At 34.4% G+C, this 22,662-nt stretch overlaps 1 protein-coding gene and 1 long non-coding RNA gene across 2 annotated transcripts; one reads left to right on the top strand and one right to left on the bottom strand.

Annotated features, from left to right (window-relative positions):
* The first annotated feature begins 277 nt into the window (after positions 1-277).
* Positions 278-3,295, top strand: LOC133800742 (WEB family protein At2g38370-like). Its single transcript, XM_062238774.1, has 2 exons — positions 278-991; positions 1,462-3,295. Exons 1-2 carry the CDS (start codon positions 701-703, stop codon positions 2,971-2,973), a joined length of 1,803 nt encoding a protein of 600 aa, XP_062094758.1. The 5' UTR covers positions 278-700; the 3' UTR covers positions 2,974-3,295.
* A 6,016-nt stretch (positions 3,296-9,311) lies between these two features.
* LOC133802271 (uncharacterized) lies at positions 9,312-22,515 on the bottom strand. The gene is made up of 3 exons (XR_009877231.1): positions 22,340-22,515; positions 20,828-20,852; positions 9,312-9,724 (listed from the first exon to the last, which is right to left on the bottom strand). It is a non-coding gene; the product is annotated as an uncharacterized LOC133802271 (long non-coding RNA).
* Between the last annotated feature and the right edge of the window lie 147 nt (positions 22,516-22,662).

Raw genomic sequence — 22,662 nt, 5'->3', positions numbered from 1 at the left:
AAAACAAATAAAAAATTGGCCATCTTCAAAGAGTAACTTTTTCGGTTTGTGTTAGGTTCCCAAGTCCCAACGGCCCAAACCCATGGACCACAACAGACTTTTTCATCATTACTCGGCCCTATAAGGCCCGTTGAAATGTTTCCGTTGAAACCCAAAAAAAACAAAATAATAAAATATACACGCGCGTAAATATATAAATATTAATTAATTATCATAAAATATATTGATTCTCCAAATCCAAAGTTCAAACTCTACACATATATAATACCATTTCATACTATGAGTCTATGATAGCTAAGCCAAACAGAGCCTTCTCTCTCTTTTTCATTTCCCCATTTTGGGCTCCGACTCAGTAGATAATTCTATAAATTTACCACTTTACCCTCCGCAAATTTCGACCGTTGATGAGGGTAGTTTCGGGAATTGGTGAAAATAAAGTATAAACCTCTCTCTCTCCATAGCCCAAACTCTGTTGAAAACCTGAAAAATGGGTTTGAGTGTACTCTGTTGTACGGTGTAGGAGTGTAGTGTATTACTCCATTTTAGCTTTGTGAATCGTTTATGGTGGTTTCGTTGGTGAAATTCTCCATTGTAGAGCACGGTAATTACGTGTGTTGTGTCTTGGTGTTTTGTTCTTTTTAGTTCGTGACTGTGTGAACGTGAAGCTCTTTTTTTTTTTTCCTTTTTTGATTTGGCTCCAATGGCGGAAACCCTAGATTCTGGATCTTGGGGGGTGTTGGGTGAAATAGTGGAAATGAATTCGAATGTAATGGAGCTCGATCAGAGGAATGGATTGCATGATTCGGGTTCGAAAATGAGCTTAGGCAGGAAGAGCAGTGCTGAGGCGGGTCAATGCGCGAATGTGGATAAGGGTTTGAGGAGGGCGGAGATCGATACTTCGGCTCCGTTTGAATCGGTCAAGGAGGCCGTAAGTCGTTTTGGCGGAATTGGTTACTGGAAACCCTCTCATTCTAAGCTCCCTCAACATCAGGTACCTTTCTCTCTCTCTCTCTCTCTCTCTCTCTCTCTCTCTCTCATGGAAGTAGTGGCCTTTAATGTGAAAAATATCAAATGGGGTTTGTATGTGTGAAGTTATTGCTATGTGTATTTATATAAATGTACATTTTAAACGTGTTTTTTTATCTTTCAAATTGAAAATTCTGAACTTGAATGTGAACTTCCTTTCTACCATTGATGAAAGTGGTTCCTATATTGAACACTGCAACATGGTATAGTGAGTAACATATTTGTCATGAGTTCCAAGGGTGTTCTATGTTTTTTGTTTCTGAGATGAACTAAGCATTAGACATTGTACACATGCTAATATTACTCTTCCTCTGACTCCATATTACACAAAAATATGTAGTTTTAAGTCAATACAGTTTGATAAAAAAAAAATTTGACTGAAACTATGTGTGCTCCTTAACATTACCTTACTTATATGTCTTCTGTTAATGGCAGCATGAGGTGGAAGAGCTTGATATAACTAAACTGGAGGAGCAGGCATTGCATTTGGAGAAAGATCTAATCATCAAAGAAAGGGAAACCTTGGATGTTTTAAAAGACCTGGAGAAGACTCGAATGAATATGGAAGAGTTGAAGCAAAAGCTACAGAAAGAAGCAGCTGAAGTCAATCTAGCCCTTCAGGCTAATGCTGTTGACAAGAATGTGAATCCAGATGTTAACGAAGCAGATAAGGAAAATCGTGGAAATGGGGGGAATATTTGCGCCTCTGTAGAAAGTGTAAACACCTGCCCTTCATCAGCCCCAGGTTTGATCTTAATGGAATTGAAACAGGCCAAGCTGAACCTTACCCGGACTACAACCGATCTTGCTGACATTCGATATTCTGTTGATACTTTTAACAAGAAGTTGGAGAAAGAAAGACTTGCACTTGAGAAAACACGTGAGAGGTTGACTCAGAATTCTTCGAAGATATCATCTCTTGAAGAAGAGCTAAACCAAACGAAAGTAAAGCTGCAATTGGTGAAGGATGCTGAAAATAGATGTGCTTCTGATAGCCCATCAGACATTTCAAAGGAGCTTCAACGCTTGAGTTTTGAAGTGGATCAGTTCAAACAAATGGGAGAAGCTGCGAGATCAGAGGTTTTGAGAGCTACTCAGGAGATTGAACAGACGAAAACTAAGATAAAAACAGCTGAAATTAGGTTGATTGCGGCCAGAAAAATGAAAGAGGCTGCTAGAGCGGCTGAGGCTGTTGCTCTTGCAGAGATTAAAGCTATGTCAAATCCTGATGGCTTGTCTGGAGATTTATCCCAAAATCAAGGAATTACCCTTACTTATGAAGAGTATTCGTCTCTAATCTGCAAAGCTCGAGATGCTGAAGAACTATCCAAAAAGAGAGTAGTAGAGGCCATGCATCAAGTTGATGATGCAAATATTTCGAAAATGGATATTTTGAAAAAGGTAGAGGAGGCAACTGAAGAAGTCAGAAGCAGTCAAAAGACACTAGAAGAAGCTCTGAGCAGAGTGGAGGCAGCAAACAGAGGGAAATTAGCAGTTGAAGAGGCTCTACGCAGATGGAGATCTGAACATGGGCACAGAAGACGCTCTTCAGTTCACAACTCTACCAAATTCAAGAACTCACATCCATCTCACCACCGAAGAGATTCACGTCTCCTCGATGTGAATGGACTACACATGGTTACTGATGGGTCAAAACCTGTTTTAAAGCCAACATTGTCAATTGGACAAATTCTAAGCAGGAAGCTGCTGCTGCCTGAAGAGCTTGAAATGTTGTCTGGAAAAGGTTCCGGAAAACCAAAGGTTTCATTGGGTCAAATGCTTGGTAAACAAAACGGTGATATACCCTTTTCTTTGAGACCTGAAAAGGAAAACTGTAACAAGCAGTTTTCTGGTAAGAGAAAGAAGTTTGGATTTGCTCGATTTTCACTACTCTTGACCAAACAAAGTAAGAAGAAGAAGATGTCTATGAACTTGAACTTGAGGTAATGCAGTGATGAATCCTTGTATCTACTACTCTTGACCAAACGAATCCTCTCTAAGATTGATCATATTATTCTCTATTCATTATAATCATAAGTTAATGTTGTTTTATTAATATCTGCTTACCGTTTTTCTATCCTGATTGTAAAAATGTTTGTGATATATATGTTATATATCTCATTTGCTTATAACATATTTAAAAGCTAATGTATTTTTTAAAATCTCTAAGCTTGTATTCGGAGTTGTTTCTTCTCTAAAGCTGATAAAATTTCTCAAGTTTGCGAGTACTGAGTGTAATGTGAATTAGTGGGATTTCTCATTATCTCAATTATACTCTTTTTATGCTAAACATTATGATGTCTCTCCACTCCATTATAATTAATGTTATCTTATGATTTAGTAACATTTCTCAATATCATAATGTTGTCGTGTGCCACTTTAAGTTAATTCTTTGAATATTACATGATCTTATTGACTTATTGACAATATTGATTATTTTTTACACATCGTAGTGCACAGTAAAATTCAAACATGTTCATTCAAAAACTAAGAATTTTGTGAAAGAAAAAAGCAATAAGTATTTAATTGCTACGGGCTTGATTGTTAAATGTTTTTTTTCCTCCTGGACTGAATTGCCAAGAAGCAAAAATTTGTGAGTATTTATGTTGAAATCCTATTAATAACTAAGAAATGCTCGCAATTCTGTTTTGTTTGGAAACCTGTTTTGCCCGAAATAGTAGTAGGTGTGGAGCCCAATTTTTGTAACTGGTGGTACTTTTTATAAAATGATGATTTAGCAAACAGCTTTGTCAAATGGATCACAGTGAGACATTCAAACTTGGTAGTCCGATCCTTATTTTTTGCGTAAGTCTACCAAACAGTGGTGTTTTGTTAGGATTAATTAAAATACAAAGTTTAAGTAAGTGGTCTTACACAAGCTAACATAGTGAATATATGAATTTCGACTTTTTTTTATAGGCATTTAAAAATTATTGTTTTTTGGTCCAGAGTGATACATTGAGGTATTAAGGATGCCCAAAAAGTTTATGAGCATTTGGAAGTGTTTAAAGTCACTTTTGAAAAGTTGAACCGCGTCGTCTCTTTGGAGGCGATACTAGCCTAAAACCTTAGGGTTTGGCAATTATAGAAGGTGACACATCGTCTGATGTGCCTGTGTAGACAGTGTTTTAAATTCCAAATTATGTATTCAAAAATTTTAATCTTATTGGTTGAACTTAATTACAGTGTCTATATTATAAAAGATTTCTCTTAGAGTTTTGATAGACTTGATTACTCTTTCAAATCTCTCTCTAGCTCTTAAGATCATAAGTTTTCTCCAAGAAATTCATAAAGAAAGTGTTTGTTGTGAATTTCAAGGCTTGTTCAATCCAATTTTCTCTCCTACTAGAGAAGGTCTCAAGCATCCATCAAAGACTAGGAAATAGATAATTTGAATGATGATACATCTCATGTATAAATCTTTGTTTTGATTCTTTCCATTAAAGGTTTCAAGTGGTGTTCTAATTAGGGTTTGAAGCTTGTAAGAAGAACAAGGAGTTTTGTTCTACAACTAGTGTAACACCCAACATTTTCATAATATATTTTTTTATATAAATCAGAGTTTTCTAGTTTACAAATTTAAGAAATAATAATGAAAAAATAGTGTTTAAAGCATGATTTTATGTTATTAACAAGATTAAAGAGAAAAAGAGACTTGAGTAGTCAAGTATTGGACCCTAATGGCACATAATTTTAATTGGGGATTTTTATAAAATTAAGAAAGTTTTGCCAAAGGGCTTATTTGAAAAGAATTTTAATATTTTGGGTCCAAATGTAATTTAAAAAAATGCATCAGCCTTATTTTACCTGTAGCTCTCTCTTTATCCTCAAAATTTTATTTTTCTTTCTCTCTCATTATCTTCCTCTCTCTTTCCTCTTTGGTGTGCTACTGTTGCCGATGACCATCAACCACTTTCCTGTTGCCACATGTCGACACGCGTCCGACCATAATGTGCATAATCCTCCGAACTATCGACCACGCGGGAATCTAGAACTCACTCACCGGTTAGGCAACTCAATCGGTCGATTTAAGTTCGGCCACCGCACGACTTCAAAGTTGCGATCCGGCCACCTCGAGCATCTGTTAGCTGATCTGTCACCACCATCGTGTTTATCGTGTTGTGGGCTTCAAAACCCAATAAATTTTTCACACATCTACTATATTTGGGTTGCGGGCCCACTACGAGTCACCGTGATCCACCGTAGACCGACAGTCAAAACTTAGTTTTAAGGTTCCAGAGTTCGTTTTGAGCTTCAGAAATCAACGTTTAACTCGTTTTGAAACCCCGAACATTGTAGTATAATTTCTTTAACCAATATATTGTAATTTAATTGTGATTGACTAGAGTAATTGTTATTATGTGGATCTATAATGTGTATATATATATACTTGATGCACTTAATATTTTTCTATAGTTATACTGATTATCTGGGATTATATGTATTTTTTATACAAATTTTGATTTTTGGGATTGTCCATTTTACAGCCATGTGCTGCCAAATTTTCTAGAAAACAATAGACATTTAATATATTGTAAAAAGAGATACTTTATTGATTTTATATAAATATGAAAATAATTATGAATAGTAAATTTTAATAATTTATTTTTATTATTTTGTTTGGTAAATCAAGAATATAATTTTTATATATGTAAAGTGTGATTTATGGTTAAACTATTATTTAACTGTTATTATTATGGTGTATTCATATTTCGGTTAATATTTTAATACTAAGATAATATAAAATATTGTTTTCATACAATTATTGATATTTGTAAGAACATTGAATTTTGTAGAAATTATATTTATTTTATCAATGTGAGATTTTATGGCTAATTAATAGTAATGCAAATATTTATATTATTATCATTACAATTTTATGTTAAAAATGTGATTTCTTTTAATAAAATGATTATTTGAAGAGTTTATATCTTTTTGGACCATGTGTTTTGTCCCATTCCCTGTTTGGACCTTGTGTTTTGACAAATTACTTTTTGGACCCTATGTTTTGTAAAATGGTTTAAATAGAACCCTAAACCCGATTTTGTTCAAAGTTTTCTCAACTGAAATTACAAATAATTTACCAAACTAACAATTCAGAACAAAAATAAAATCATTATTCTTAAAAATTGTATTGTTATATTCAATTTTTTCTTCATCAAAATTAAGTTTAGGGGTCTATTTGAACCTTTTACAAAATATAGGGTCCAAAAATGAATTTTATAAAACACAGGGTCCAAATAGGTAATCGAATAAAACACAAGGTCCAAAAAGGTATAAACCCTTATTTGAATATATTATTTTATGTTAAAAATACATACATTCAAATATATATAGTTATTGAGGTATTTTGTTATTATTGTTATAATAGATGTGATGTAGAAAAATTATTAGCATTATAATGATAATAATTATTATTATCAATTATGTGGTTTCTGGTATTGTTAATATATACTATCAATAGTGCATATTTACGATTTTGATAGAATTTAATAAATAATGTACCTTGAATATGATTTGTATGGATTGGATAGATTAACTCTTGGTGAGCAATTTTAAAATAAGCTAAGGATCTAAGGTAAGTAAATTTCACCTTTTATGCTTTAAGTGTGAGATGCCTGACTACATTAATTGTGTATGTCTGATGAGTTAAGTATGGGATGATGATGCATGTGATGAGTATGTGATGAATGGTTATATGAGTTATGTTAGGTATGAATATCATAATGGATTGTATGACATATAATAGATGAATTTCGTGATATGTGAAAGTTGTCTTAATTGGTTAAGTTTGTTATGAGTTATGTGCAAGTATATGTTCTCATGTTGATGAATATGTGGATTACCTTCTATGTTCATGATTTTGTTACCTGTTATGATATATGAAGCCTTTAAGATTTTAGACTGGAAACCTTAGATCTAAGTCATAGCTCTTCATTAAGGTATAACAACGCCACAAATCCAAAGCTCCATATATTACGACTAAAGATGTTTTGAGTTATATGAGATGTGATACAGTGCCTTGATTGAATACCATCAAACATGAATCATGAACATGAACATTGATATTTCAGCATCCACTACAAGAAAAAATAGTATTCATAACACTTAAAAACTGCTAACCAAGAGTATTGATAACGCTTCTGAAAACGCTAACATAGCACCTGTTATTAAAAGTCATGTGTTTTCTATAACAGTATTTGAATGTTATATTCGATGTTATCTTAAACTATTCAATAACACATTTTTAGTTGATATAATATTCAAATAATAACATTTAGTTAGAGTATTTGGTTATAAATTTGTCGTTTAATCTTATACTTTTTGCATTACACTTTTCAACTGTTACATTTGATTATTTTGATAGCATTTTTAATTAGTTATATTATATAATTCATAACAATTTGTTACGCTTATAATATGTTTCTAAATCATAACATATTAAGAGTCTAATAATAAAATTTTGTTATTTTAGTGTGGATAATATATTTTAAATTTTATTTTGATAAGTATACTTATAAGGTTTTTTTTTATTAAAAGATTTCCATTATTGTATTTTGATAAAAAAAAAATCAAAATTAATCATAAAATGTAATTCTCAATAGATTGATAAACCATAAGTATTACATTAAACAATAACTAATTCAAACCATGAATGTGTCTACTTCATGAGATCTTAGTTCTAACTTAAGTTTGAAAGCCTAACATAATAAAGTTTTATAATCTTGAACATTTTTTACTTAAAAAATGAAAAACAGAAACATTACAAGATACACAAAAGTAAACCATGCATAAAACTTGTTCCATCCTTCAATTCATCATCCTTTGTGCAATTGTCTTTGTTGTGAGTCCATTTGCTTAGCTACAATAAAATTTAAATAATTAATACTAACTAATCAACCTGCAAAATATTTACACTTAAACTTATCACAAGAAAATTTAAAAATATATACATATTTAAGGCAAGGAATACACAATTCATTTCAGGAAATGATAACACACAATATGATGTCTCTAAGTATCGGATAGTAATGGGTTGGTCACAAAATTACTGTCATCACGCTAATGGGATTTAGGGAAAGAAGAAAAAATAAAATAACTATTGTATTTATCTTTAATGACTAGGCAAACAAAGAAATTCTGTATATTCTGCCCAATGTGAAACTCTTAAAACGAAATGGTATCATGATAAAACACAACTAAATGATAAAACATAATGATAATAACAATTAACCACAACAATAATAAAATTTAGAAAGATTGTACCTTGGAGACAATCTTGAAAATAAAACAAAGTTCATGTCCAAGAAGCAATCTCTTCAGTAAAGCATTGGAAACTTCATGAACTGAATCAGATATCTTTTTGGAGCCCAAAAGTACAAACTGTCACACAATAACTCACAAAAACAAAGAGAGAAAGAAAACAAGAGATTATTACACAAATATCAAACAGATTCACAGATGCAACTAAATTTTTAAATATATATATAAATAGAGAAAAAATCTCTGGTTTTGTGTAAACTTTTGGTAATAATCTACATAAAATGAACAAAAAGACAGCAGGAAGTAATTGAGCCTAATAATCTTACAGTAAAACCAATTCAGGAAGAAAATCATTCCAACACTCTAATTTGGTGAAAAAATCATAGCATTTCAATTCCTATACTGATTCGATTTTGAGGCCATTCTCATGTACAAATGTCTCTTAAGTTTAAACATAGTTATCATTAAACAAATAAATAGAGAAAGCTTCTCTAGCTAGTAGCTACTAATCAACAATATCCAGATCAAAGGATATTATATTTACCAAGACTTTTATTTACTTAATTCAATAAAACTCATAAACGTTTGAAATCTGAATGTCTAAGAAAATAAGGGCATCAACCCAGTGAAAGAAAGAAAGCTTACTTTTGACATGCTCTACCAGGGCAGCTTGGTTCATGTTTTATGCGTTTCCCGGCTATGTTACTCCTATTCAATGCTCTGAGGAGCTGCATCAGCAGCTCGAACATTAGAATCTATACTTATAGTACTCCAGAAGGTATCTGTTAAGATTATAAATATAGATTATGCACAAGTATACATCATATAGATTATGCATTTTTAATACTAAGGAATTACATTAAGTTTTGTCTACAATGACGTTACAAATTAAAAGTGTGGTCTAAAGGAAAGCAAAAAGATGTCTACAATCACTTCCAAGATACCATAACCAGCACAAAACCAAACCAGAATTGGTACAAAACTAAGCCAACGTTACCACAAAACCCAGCCAAATCAATCATCAAAAATTAGATAAAGATATAAAATTTGACCTATAACTATAGTTAAACAACCCTTGTAGCACAAATGTATATACCTGCAAAATTAATAAACCCATTTAAGCTAAATCCATCACACAATAGCACAAATATTTTACTCATATGATTGTGAATAACTAGAACACTTGGAGAGCAAAAATAGCACAAAAAACAGAGCATCATAGATCAGATTTAAAACATACTCAAAAACTAAAAAAAAATATTAAGAATTTAAGCTTGTGCAAATTCACATACATGTGCTTGCCTTTGCCTTTGAGTGGCCAATCCTTGAGCAGAAGAGAGAGAATTGACCCTTTGAGCTTGGAGTGATGGTGATGCCCTGACATTTTGAATCAAATTTGGTTGCCAAATATTGAGAGATCCCTCCAATCCCACTACTGTGATAAGAAAAAAAAATACTATATTTAAAATATCATATGAAAAAAACTTATAAAAAAGGATGAGGGGGGAGGATTTCACAACTTAATCACCATGATTTATTTGTTGCACATTAGGGAATCGAATACTAACTTTATTTCATGGAAAAACAAAGCCATACTCATCAAATTCAAATATTAGATAGGACATTGCATAATAGAATAGTACCAATGAAAATGCACAAAGCATTCAGAAATATAATTAGATGCCAATTGTCTTAGGCTCCTAGTGTTTGGGAGATATCCCCTTTGTAGCTACCATTTTAGCTTTAGAGTTAAAAGACTTAAATAAAAAGAAATTTAGTAGTGCCATTTTTCAAAGGTTTAAAGCATTGTAAAATCCCGATTTTGAGGGATTTGTTTCTATTTTTAGTTTATTGGCATTTTTTTTTTTAGTCAAAATTAATATTGTATTTATTGATTAAATCCTGTTTATTGTGTAATATTCTCTGCTGTAATGTCTCTTTCCGTATATAGAATAAATCTGGAATTATCTTGGAAATTTTCTTGTCATTTATTCTTTTTGTCTCGGTTAGGAAAGTCTGGGTATTTTTGGTTCCAGCAGAATCCGGTTCTGTCTAAACAGGTGGATATTTACCCTATTTAGAATTATCTTGTGCATCAAGTAATCAATGGTGAATATTCATTATTTATGCTTTTGTTTCTCTATAAAAGCTTCTGACCTAGACGATTAGGTTATCACTTCAGAGATTGATTTCATATTTTGTTGAAGTGCCGTTTTCATGTGCAGAGAGCTTTTGTTCTAGAGCTCTTTGTGTTTTGTTTTCTGTTTTTCTTGCATATGTTTTGTTAACTGTTTTGCAGGTAAAACTCTCAAGGACACCTTGTTTAAGAGCTTCGGGAGAAGCTTGTAGTGTGAGTCACTCTTCGGGATGATTAGTGCACGGACCAGAAGTTGAAGGGAGTTCAAGTTTCTGAGTCATTTGGAAGTGTTATTAGGAAGTGTCAAATTGCTGGGATTGGGACAATTTAAAGAGGGAGTCTTTAAGATTGTATAAGTCAATTGGTGATTGTAATTTGAATAATTCTTATCTAATAAACTTCATTCTCTGGGCGTGGCCCCGTGGATTAGTAACAACCTGCAAAGGTTGTTGATACCACGTAAAAAGTCGTGCGTCCTTTATTTTTTCGTTTCTGATTAAGTAATTCTGTTTACACATATCATACATTTGTTTAAGCATTTCTGCAATCTGTTAAAACGTGTTTTTACATACATCCTTGGATTAATTTTTGAATTAACCAATTAATTTAATCCAAATAAGAGAATTTTAATTGGTATCAGAGCGGTTCACTAAACTCTTAGTGAGATCTTGTGGTTATTTTCCGTTTGATTTGATTTGTGTGAGATGTCTTTCTTTACAGAAGGTAGTTCGGTGTCTCGACCTCCATTGCTAAATGACTCAAACTATCCATATTGGAAAGTTAGGATGAGAGCCTTCATAAAAGCTCAAGATGAGAAAGCATGGAGAGTAATTTTGTCTGGATGGTCACCTCCTATTGAAAAAGGTGAAGATGGAAGCACAATTGTAAAGTCTGAACTTGTATGGGACACAGAAGAAGAAAAATTATCTAGCTATAATAATAAAGCTCTTCACGCCATATTCAATGGTGTTGGAGAAAGTTTTATAAAGCTTGTTTCCACTTGCACCTCTGCTAAAGAAGCCTGGACAATCCTTCAAACTCAATTTGAAGGAACAGCTGATGTCAAGAGATCTCGATTCATTATGCTTCAAACTAGGTTTGATGATCTCAGAATGTCTGATTCTGAGACTTTAACTGAATTCTATGAAAGACTTTCCGATATTGCTAATGAATATTTTTCCTTGGGTGAGAAACTTGATGATTCTGTTCTTGTTAGGAAAATTGTTAGAGTTCTACCTGACAGGTTTAATGTAAAGCTCACAGCAATGGAAGAGGCAAAAGATTTCAGCAACATGAAGGTGGAAGAGTTGATGGGATCACTACGAACTTTTGAGCTTAACCAAAAGATTCGTCAAAAGGACAAACCTAACCCATCAAAAGAAAAAGAAAAAATGATTGCTTTCAAAAGCACGGAGATGGAGACTCCTGATGAGGGAGATGGTGATAATGAAATGGCTTTGCTCTCAAAAAAATTTCAAAAATACATGAAAAAGATTGGGAATAGGCAAACCATTGGAAAGGCTCCTAGAGGTAATTTCTCTTACTCTAAACCCTCTTTCTCTAACAAAAAGGGTATTCAGTGCAGGGAATGTGAAGGCTTTGGGCACATCCAGGTTGAATGTGCAAACACTCTCAAAAAGAACAAGAAAGGTATGATCGTTACATGGAGTGACGAAGACTCGGATAACAGTGAAGAGGAAAAAGAGAACGTTGCATTCACAACCAGCGTTTCTGAGTCAACATTGAGAGAGGCCAAAATGGTGTGCCTAAACAATTGTACCAAAGGTGAAAGCTCGGATAATGATGAATTCGATCTAAATGATGAGTCTCTAGGAGAAGCATACAAAAAATTGTATGAATCATGGGAGAAATTGTGTTCTGAGAATCGATCATTGGTTAGTAAGAACAAAGAACTTTCTGCTGAGATTAAAATACTTGTTGATCAAAATGAATTGCTTGAAAATGATATTAATTCGAAAATTAATGAAATAAGCAAATTGACAAAAGATCTTGAGAATCTCAATAAGAATGTTAGAATGCTTAACCCTGGATCTACTGTTTTTGAGGAAATTCAGAATGCAGGTCAACAAGGGCACATAGGACTTGGAGCCTCAAGTTCTCAAAAAGTGCAAAAAACTGTGTTTGTTTCTGCAGAGTTATTGGCACCTGAAAGTTCTGCTCCCACAGGTATAGTGTCTGACTCAACAGAAAACAAACCTGTTGTTACAGAAAAAAGGTTCACTGGTCGTAAGAACAAAGGTAAGAATACTGTGTTTATTCCCACATGTCACTTCTGTGGGAGAAAGGGACATATTAGACCAAGATGTTTCACTCTCATGAATTTTGCTAAAAACAAATACTTTGAAAAATTGAATTATTTCAAAGAAAACATGAAAGTGAAAAGATCTAAATCAAAAAATGTTTGGATTGAAAAGACAAAATGTTTTGCTGGAATTTGTGATGATAGACTTCCTTCGTCTTACTTATGGTATTTTGACAGTGGTTGTTCTAGACATATGACAGGTAACAAGACAATTCTCACTGACATAAGACCTATGCATTGTGGATCAGTCACGTTTGGTAATGGTATTGAAGGTAATGTTCTTGGAATAGGTACTCTTGATTTTGATGGGTTACCTAGAATTAAAGGAATTTTACTTGTTGAAGGACTTAAGGCTAATCTCCTTAGCATTAGCCAAATTTGTGACCAAGGCTTCACGGTCAACTTTGATAAAGAAAATTGTGTTGTGGTAAATCAAGATGGTGAGGAAATTCTTGAAGGGTACAGGTCTAGAGACAATTGTTATACCATATTACCCTCTTTCATGTGTTATTCTGCCTTAGGTAACAATACTGATGTGTGGCATGCCAAACTTGGGCATATAAACTTTAAACTGTTGAAAAAGTTGTCTCATGCAGGGATTGTTCGTGGCTTACCTAGTTTGGGTAAGGAAACTGAAGGCAAGTGCAAAGAATGCCAACTTGGTAAGCAACTAAAAAGCACTCATAAAAGTGTCTCTGACATTAATACTTCGAAAGTGCTAGAGTTGCTTCACATGGATCTAATGGGTCCAATTCAAATTGAAAGCTTGAATGGTAAGAGGTATATATTTGTGTGTGTGGATGATTTTTCTAGATACACATGGGTTGAATTCTTAAGGGAAAAATCAGATACGTTTGATGCGTTTAAAACCTTGTGTACTAAGTTGCAGGTTGAAAAAGATTGCACAATTGGAAAAATTTTGCGCATACGTAGCGATCATGGGAAGGAGTTTGAGAACTCGGTCTATGATGAATTTTGTAAGGCTGCAGGTATAACTCATGAGTTCTCAGCTCCTAAAACGCCTCAACAGAATGGCGTAGTGGAAAGGAAGAATTGTACCCTGCAAGAAATGGCTAGGGTAATGTTGAATAGCAAGAAACTAACTAAGAGGCTATTGGCTGAAGCCATTAGTACTGCTTGCTATATCATAAATCGTGTCTTTCTTCGTCCAGGTACCTCTAAAACCTCATATGAAATTTGGAAAGGTAAAAAACCAAGTGTTGCTTATTTTCATGTGTTTGGATGTGCTTGTTACATTTTGAGGGATAGAGAACATCTGGGAAAATTTGATAACAAAAGTGATGAGGGTGTATTTCTTGGGTACTCCACTAATAGTAAGGCTTATCGTGTGTATAACATGAGAACCCAAACTGTTATGGAGTCAATTAATGTTGTTATTGATGATGTTCGAGATTTCTCTGAATTTTCTACAGAAGAAGAAATTGACAGGTTTGTGGACGAATCCGATGAGCAAGTTGACGGTGAACCTGTTCATGACCATGCTGTGGGAACCTCCGGAACATCTGTATCTACAGATCCTGAGTCTGATGACACAGATACTGAACAGACAGAAATAAGGTTTCCAGGTATTATATCTGATGAGATTCGAAAAGAACCTTCTAGCAGAGTCAAACTAAACCATCCATCAGATTTAATTCTGGGGGATCCTAAAGACAGCATGGTGACACGAAAGAGGTTTAGTAATGTTTCTCGTTTTGCTTGTTTTTTATCCAATTTTGAGCCTAAAAATGTGAAAGAGGCATTAACTGATGCTAATTGGATTGAGGCTATGCAGGAAGAATTGGAGCAATTTTTCAGAAATAAAGTGTGGAATCTTGTGCCCCGTCCACTTGACACAAATATTATTGGTACTAAATGGATCTTTAAAAATAAATTTGATGAATTTGGTACTATCATAAGAAATAAGGCAAGATTGGTGGCACAAGGATACACACAAGTGGAAGGGATAGATTTTGATGAAACATTTGCCCCAGTTGCAGACTGGAATCTATACGTTTGTTACTCTCTATTGCTTGTTTGATTGGTTTCAGGTTGTTTCAAATGGATGTGAAATTCGCATTCTTGAATGGTGTTTTAAATGAGGAGGTCTATGTTGAACAACCTAAAGGGTTTGAAGACCCTCATGCACCTGACCATGTCTACAAGCTAGACAAAGCTCTTTATGGGCTCAAGCAGGCACCAAGGGCATGGTATGAAAAACTTACAAATTTCTTGGTGTCACATGGGTACAAAAGGGGAGGAGTTGACAAAACATTGTTCATCAAGACTGTTAATTCACATATCATAATTGCTCAAATCTATGTGGATGACATTGTTTTTGGCTGTACCTCTGAGTCAGAAGTGAAAAAGTTTGTGGAACAAATGAAAGACGAGTTTGAAATGAGTATGGTGGGTGAACTAACGTTTTTTCTAGGTCTGCAGGTAAAGCAAATGGAGGAAGGCACTTTTGTGAGTCAAAGCAAATATGCAAAGAATTCGGTCAAGAAATTTGGTCTTGAAAGCTCAAAATTTGCAAAATCACCAATGAGCACCACAACTAAACTCACAAAAGATGAGAATGGTGTCAAAGTTGATCCTACACTTTATAGGAGTATGATTGGTAGTTTGCTTTATCTCACTGCTAGTAGACCTGACTTGTGTTATAGTGTTGGTGTGTGTGCCAGGTACCAAGGGAATCCAATGGAATCTCATGTGAAGGCTGTGAAAAGAATAATTAGATATGTTCATGGAACAACTGATTATGGGCTTTGGTACACCAAAGAAACTAATCCCACTCTTGTGTGTTTTAGTGATGCAGATTGGGCTGGCAACACCGATGATCGAAAGAGTACTAGTGGGGGATGTTTCTATCTAGGGAACAATTTGGTGTCATGGCACAGCAAAAAACAAAACTCGATCTCCCTCTCCACTGCTGAGGCAGAATACATTGCTGCTGGAAGTTGTTGTGCTCAACTCTTATGGATGAAACAAATGCTGAAAGACTATGGGTTTGATCTTGACACCTTAACTGTTTTTTGTGATAACACAAGTGCCATCAACATTTCAAAAAATCCGGTACAACACTCTAGGACTAAGCACATTGATATTTGACACCATTTCATAAGAGAATTAGTTGAGAATAAAACTCTTGTGCTTGAGTATATTGAAACTGAAAAACAACTTGCAGATATTTTCACCAAGGCCTTGGATTCAGTTAGGTTTGACTCCCTCAGAAAATCCTTGGGAGTTTGTCTTGTTTAAAGTATTGGTTCTTGGTTGTTGGCACGAGCTTAGAATCTGTTCAAACATTTTGAGAATCTGTGTGTATGACTTAGAATAAATTATCCTGTGTTGTATGAATTCCTGATTTGCATGCCTAGAGTAAAATCAAATAGCAATCCCTTCGTAGTATATTTTTGTGAATCAAGCATTGGTTTATGTGACAGTGGTGTTTAGTGTTTCACAATTTCAAGTTCCTATGAATGAATAGAGCTACCTTCCTAGTGTGTGAAAGCCATCTTTGAGTAAGTTGGAACTTTGTAATTCGGAGTTATGAAGAGGATACTCTACCATAGAAAAGGGCTACCACTAGGGTAAGTGTGAGAGCGTCTTCATAGGGTACAAATTTTTGAAAGAGACTTTCTGTCAAATTGGGCAATGTTCCCTTGCTACACTCTCACACGCATATGCTTGAAGTTGTGATTCACCGAATTTTAAAAAAAAAAGGAAAAATAAAAATTTATAATAAATGTTCACATAGTGTTTGATTCATTTTGAAATATGCTTAGTAACTGGATTGTACTTGATTTGTGTTCAGGTATTGCTCAAGACTTCATCTTCACAAGGTTTTTTATTTTAAGGTTCTCATACACACATGATTCTCTCATTGATTGTTCAGATTGTTTGTCACGTGCCCATAATTCAAGTTGTATTTGATTAGTTTTATTCTATTAAATTTTAAAAAAATAAAATAAAAAAAATAAAAAAATAAAAAAAGGAAAAGGAAATATGGAGGAATTGTCTTGACCGAATCTTGGTTTTATGAATATTGCTTTGATGAGTTTCTTTTCAATATACCAAGTTATTCAGGTTTTTTTTAAATTCTTGGCATCTCTCGTGAATTGATTGAGAATATTGTGTTGCTTAAAGTCTTTGATGTGGTTTTTTTTTTTTTTTTTGAAATCGTATGGCTAGGGTTTGATCTCTCTTATTGTGTCATGATCTTCACCATTAAATTCGGTTTCCTTTTATGTTCTTCTATTGTTGTATTTTTTGAAATAAAAAGGGAAAGAAAATTGTAAAGGAAGGGAGAAAGGAGATCGTGTGCCATGATGAAGATATTTGGTCTTAATGAGAAATTTTTTTGAAAAAGGAAACATCACTTCCATATGAGATTTGAGCAGTTATTTCAGAGAGATGTGACAGATTTTTGGGCAATTAACCGTCCATTTTGAGTAATGGAAAGGTCACGATCGGTTTGGTCCTTTATATAAAGGTTTCTTCCTCTTGTCTCTCTCACACGATTTCTCTAATTCTTCTTCATCTTCTTGGCTGTTATTTCTTGTCTTTTTTTTTTTTTTTCTTCTTGAGTTATAGATACCATGGTGAGGACCAGAGGAGCACACTCAAAGAAAACTCCAACCAATCTCTTGAAACCTCTGTCTGAAACACCTGACAGCACAGCCTTGTCGTCTGCCTCTGCTCTTCCCAAGTCCGTCTCGACGCCTAGTTCATCTGCGGGGACAAGACCCAAAATGAAGCCGCGTAAGCAGACAACTCTGGTTCCCACAGCGACTCCTCTGGTGTTCCCCGATGTTGCTGCTGCTGTCCCTGTGTCGTCACCACCACCTAAAGGGGTGGTGACCGAAAAGGAATCTGTTATTCCTTCTTCTCAGAGCGCTCCAACCAAAAAGACTAGGGCATCCGAAAAAGGGTCTGTCGAACCCTCTCCACCAAAGAAGTCGTCTCTCCCACCAAAGACATATGCCAAAGGTGTTTTGAAGAGGAAAACGCTCTCCGAATCGACTGTCTCTCCTCTATCCTCAGTCAAGAAACGTCTCAAGGACAACCCACCATCACCGTCCACTTCTGAGGCAGATGAAGAAGAAGAAACAGTGGCTGAAGAATCCACAGAAGATATCCCAGAGAAAGTGGCTTCTGACAAAGAGCTGTCTCAGGAACCAGAAGAATCAGCCACCGAATCTGAGCCAAGGGCAGAGGAAGATGTTGCGTCGTCTGATCCAGATGTGGACACAGTCCCAAGCCCTGTCGCCGCTGTTCCCAGTCTTGTGGTAACAAAACCCTCATCCAAGGGAAAAGGCAAGAAACCCATCTCTCGGTCTGGTACTCCTCTTACTAAGTCAGTGGTAAAATTTCAACCTCACTCTTATTCCTTCTGTTATAATGATAATGAACGAGATATGATGCTGTATGCCCATCGTAAGTTCCTTCCCGAGAGGAATTTTTTTCTTAGTGATCATAGGTCCTTCGGAGTTCTCATCTTGCTTCAAACCCGTGAGTGGGTTGGGTCCCTGGTAAAGCTTTCTGGCTATGTGGAGCGTGTTGTGAAGGAGTTTTATGCCAATCTTACCCATGATGTGCTTGCTCCAAAGTCCCCTCACTTCGAAAAGGTTTATGTCCGCGGACAATGGTACTCCTTCGCTCCTAAAGATATTGCAATCGCACTCCAAATTCCGATTGCAACTGTTGAAGACCAAGCTGCTGAAACACTTGATCGTGATGAAGTATTGTCCGAGCTCGTGGGACAACAAATGCAGTGGTCTCCCAACACTGTTCTGCTGGTCACCAACCTGACAAATATGTATGCTGTGCTCCACAAGTTCGCCACTTCCAACTGGAAGCCTACATCTCACACTAACACCATTTCTTTTGACCTGGCCGCATTCCTCTATAAAGTTGGCACAGGCATAGAAGTTGATCTGGCGAAACACATTTTTGATCAAATTGTTGGTTTCCGCAGAGGTAATCGTAAGTCTCTTAATTTGCCATTTCCCCATCTCATTTATAAGATTCTTAGCATGAAGAATGATGACATCAAACTGGAGACCGAAGACTTGGTCCTAGCTTCTACTGCCGTTTCATTCCGATCAGGTGGTTCTTCAATTGAGTCTGGCGAAGCACCAAGCGCCAAGAAAGTGAAGCCTCAGTCACTCAATTTCGCATCAGAGGACCTGCCCCCTGATTCTGTCCCAACAGATTCACTTGTTGTGGCTACTGAATTGGCGTTCCTTCATTCTAGTATGACTGATCTTCACACAAAGTTTGCCATCATCCAGCAGTCCATTCATGACCTACGGCTGCTTGTCACCCGTGCTTCAAATTTTTGACCACTGTTTTTATTTTGTTTGTTTATTTTGCCATACAACATTGGTCTATTGGGGTCTTTTATATTTTTCTTTGGTACTTTGACATACAAATAGGGGGAGAAGCACACTCCTGGTTTATGTTTTATTAAGTTTTTGTGAACATCAAACTCTGGACCCTCTACTTTTTGAGGGGGAGTTTTTTATGATTACTTGTTTTTGATTACTTATGCTTTTTCGCAGGGGGAGTTTTATTTGGTAATCACTAACTTGTTTTTCTTGCAGGAGTGTTATATTAATTTTGTCTTCCAAAGTGCCAAAGGGGGAGATTGTAAAATCCCGATTTTGAGGGATTTGTTTCTATTTTTAGTTTATTGGCATTTTTGTTTTTAGTCAAAATTAATATTGTATTTATTGATTAAATCCTGTTTATTGTGTAATATTCTCTGCTGTAATGTCTCTTTCCGTATATAGAATAAATCTGGAATTATCTTGGAAATTTTCTTGTCATTTATTCTTTTTGTCTCGGTTAGGAAAGTCTGGGTATTTTTGGTTCCAGCAGAATCCGGTTCTGTCTAAACAGGTGGATATTTACCCTATTTAGAATTATCTTGTGCATCAAGTAATCAATGGTGAATATTCATTATTTATGCTTTTGTTTCTCTATAAAAGCTTCTGACCTAGACGATTAGGTTCTCACTTCAGAGATTGATTTCATATTTTGTTGAAGTGCCGTTTTCATGTGCAGAGAGCTTTTGTTCTAGAGCTCTTTGTGTTTTGTTTTCTATTTTTCTTGCATATGTTTTGTTAACTGTTTTGCAGGTAAAACTCTCAAGGACACCTTGTTTAAGAGCTTCGGGAGAAGCTTGTAGTGTGAGTCACTCTTCGGGATGATTAGTGCACGGACCAGAAGTTGAAGGGAGTTCAAGTTTCTGAGTCATTTGGAAGTGTTATTAGGAAGTGTCAAATTGCTGGGATTGGGACAATTTAAAGAGGGAGTCTTTAAGATTGTATAAGTCAATTGGTGATTGTAATTTGAATAATTCTTATCTAATAAACTTCATTCTCTGGGCGTGGCCCCGTGGATTAGTAACAACCTGCAAAGGTTGTTGATACCACGTAAAAATTCGTGTGTCCTTTATTTTTTCGTTTCTGATTAAGTAATTCTGTTTACACAAATCATACATCTGTTTAAGCATTTCTGCAATCTGTTAAAACGTGTTTTTACATACATCCTTGGATTAATTTTTGAATTAACCAATTAATTTAATCCAAATAAGAGAATTTCAAGCATCAACACATGTGATCAATAATTCTATTTACACTCATAGTGATATTTAGAAAGATTAAAACAAAATCCCTTTTAATTGTACTATAGTCAATTGACTATATAAGATAACAAATATACTAATAATGTAGAAGAATACAAAACAGAAAACAAAACTAGTTGCAGAGCATAAAAGATACCACTAACAGGAGCCTAAAACAGAGATCATGATCTGCAGTGACAAATGTGAAAATCCCAATCTGCAGTGACAATATAAAAGTAACTAAAGAGAAGCTAGTACGAATCTTTAATGTATGACAGAAACAATCTCCACTACAGCTTCTAATCACAAACTACCAATTAAATCATTTTCCAAAATATGTCCCAAATGGAAGATACATTACATCAGTAAAAAGGAAAGAAAAAAAAAAAAAAAAGACAATTTGCAAGGCTGATTGTAAGGAGAGGACATGGTGAGCAATACTCACAGAATTCCAGACTGGTTTGTCTGTCCTGCATCAACAAAAAAAGAAAAGGGGAAAAATTAAACTCTACAACAAGCTTAAAAATTCTTAGACATTGAAAAACTTTATACTTTTATTGTTGCCATTGGGTTTACACAAGAATAGACCAATAATTATTAATATAACCAAAACCAGCAGAGCAACAACTAATCCATAAAAAAACCATTACCAAAACCAGATGTTTATGACACAAAACTCGTCCATTACCTGATCTATTCTTTTAAATTTGGTAATTTATTCCATTGTATGCACTACTAGGAAACAAGGTATATGTTAAAGTAATTTGACCTATGAAATTGTGGCATGATTAAATTACCAAATTTTAAAAAATAGATCAACAATAGCAGCAAAATAGACCAACAGTAGCAGTAAAAAAAATAACACAAACCAGTAACAAAATACACCAAAGCCAATAGCAAAATACATATTATGTGCCATTAAACCAGTAGCTTGTATGCCATTACACAAGTTCAAATTATAAGAATAAATAAAAGTGAGATCAAGAAAAAGCTCAATATGGAATATAATAATATTTTCTAGTTATAAATTAAAATAGATAAGCTGGTACAGACAAAGAACTAAATCTAAACATCTCACAAAGTGTACATTATACATGTTTTTAATAATTTCAAAAAGTAGAAGCAGCAACATAAACATGGTTCTTTGAGGTATTTTCACAAGCACATGGTTTACATTGTATCAGTTGAATGGAATAATTACATATGATCAACACTTAAATCTCATCAATAATGAATACATTAATATATAGCCAATAATAGAAAAGAACAAGAAATCAAATGCACAGAGTAAGATCTTGAGATCCTTTCAATCTATCTAATCCTCGTCTTCATATATTTCAATGATAAGAAAAAAAATTACAACTTTATACCCAACTTGTTTCCTTCTAATTTATCATTCAGAAATTATTATTTTATTCATTCTTTTATGTTTTTTACCTTATATTTTTTAATCCAATCCAATTTCACATTCCAAACATGACCTAAAAATACTGATGTTGTGCTTCTTGTAATGTTCGATTTGTCTCCAGATATGTTTATGCTTATTTTTATAAGAATTGCTCAAACCATATAGCAAATTAGATACTTCAAAAAAAATCATGAAAAAGATGGCCTACAGTTGTGTTGAACAAGTCTAATGGTCAACCAATTAAGCAAATAAAATTTCTTTAAGATTAATCATTCAAATCTATTTGAACAAACAGAGCATCTTTGTTGTTTATATTATAATCATGCTATGAAATCAGAATCATGCATTTCAATTTTTTACAACTCCCACTATCATCTTAGACAACTCTATTGTTCATAACTTAAGAAAACAATCGGTTTGGCTCTGGCAATGGAATACACTAATAGGCCAGAAAGAGCTTAGGCTAAAAACCTTTCAAAATGGCACATAAATTATGGTCACTTATATTTAACTTCTTATGTTTTGGGCAAAAGAACTACTTTCTGTTACCTTGGAGGTCAGCTCATCTAAAGCTGAATAAGCTTCAGCTTCCAATTCTCTTGTGCGAGCATCAAGACAACTACAAATAGCTTCTAGTGCAACTTCTAAGGCCCAGAATTCGAATGGAAACTCTGCATTGCATGACACAAGGTATCCAAAACCATCATAAATATTAAGCTCAAGCGATAATCTAAAATGATAACAAGAAAGCATACAAATAGCTTAATATAAAAAGAAAGCGTATTCTAACACTTGTTCTAGCAATGCCACATTCAAGGTTCAATGTAAGCACAAGAACCAGACAAGGAAACTAAGCATAAAACTATAATTTC

Source organism: Humulus lupulus, chromosome 9, assembly GCF_963169125.1.
Source record: "Humulus lupulus chromosome 9, drHumLupu1.1, whole genome shotgun sequence".
Taxonomy (NCBI): Eukaryota; Viridiplantae; Streptophyta; class Magnoliopsida; order Rosales; family Cannabaceae; genus Humulus; species Humulus lupulus.
This window is presented reverse-complemented; position numbering and strand designations above follow the sequence as displayed.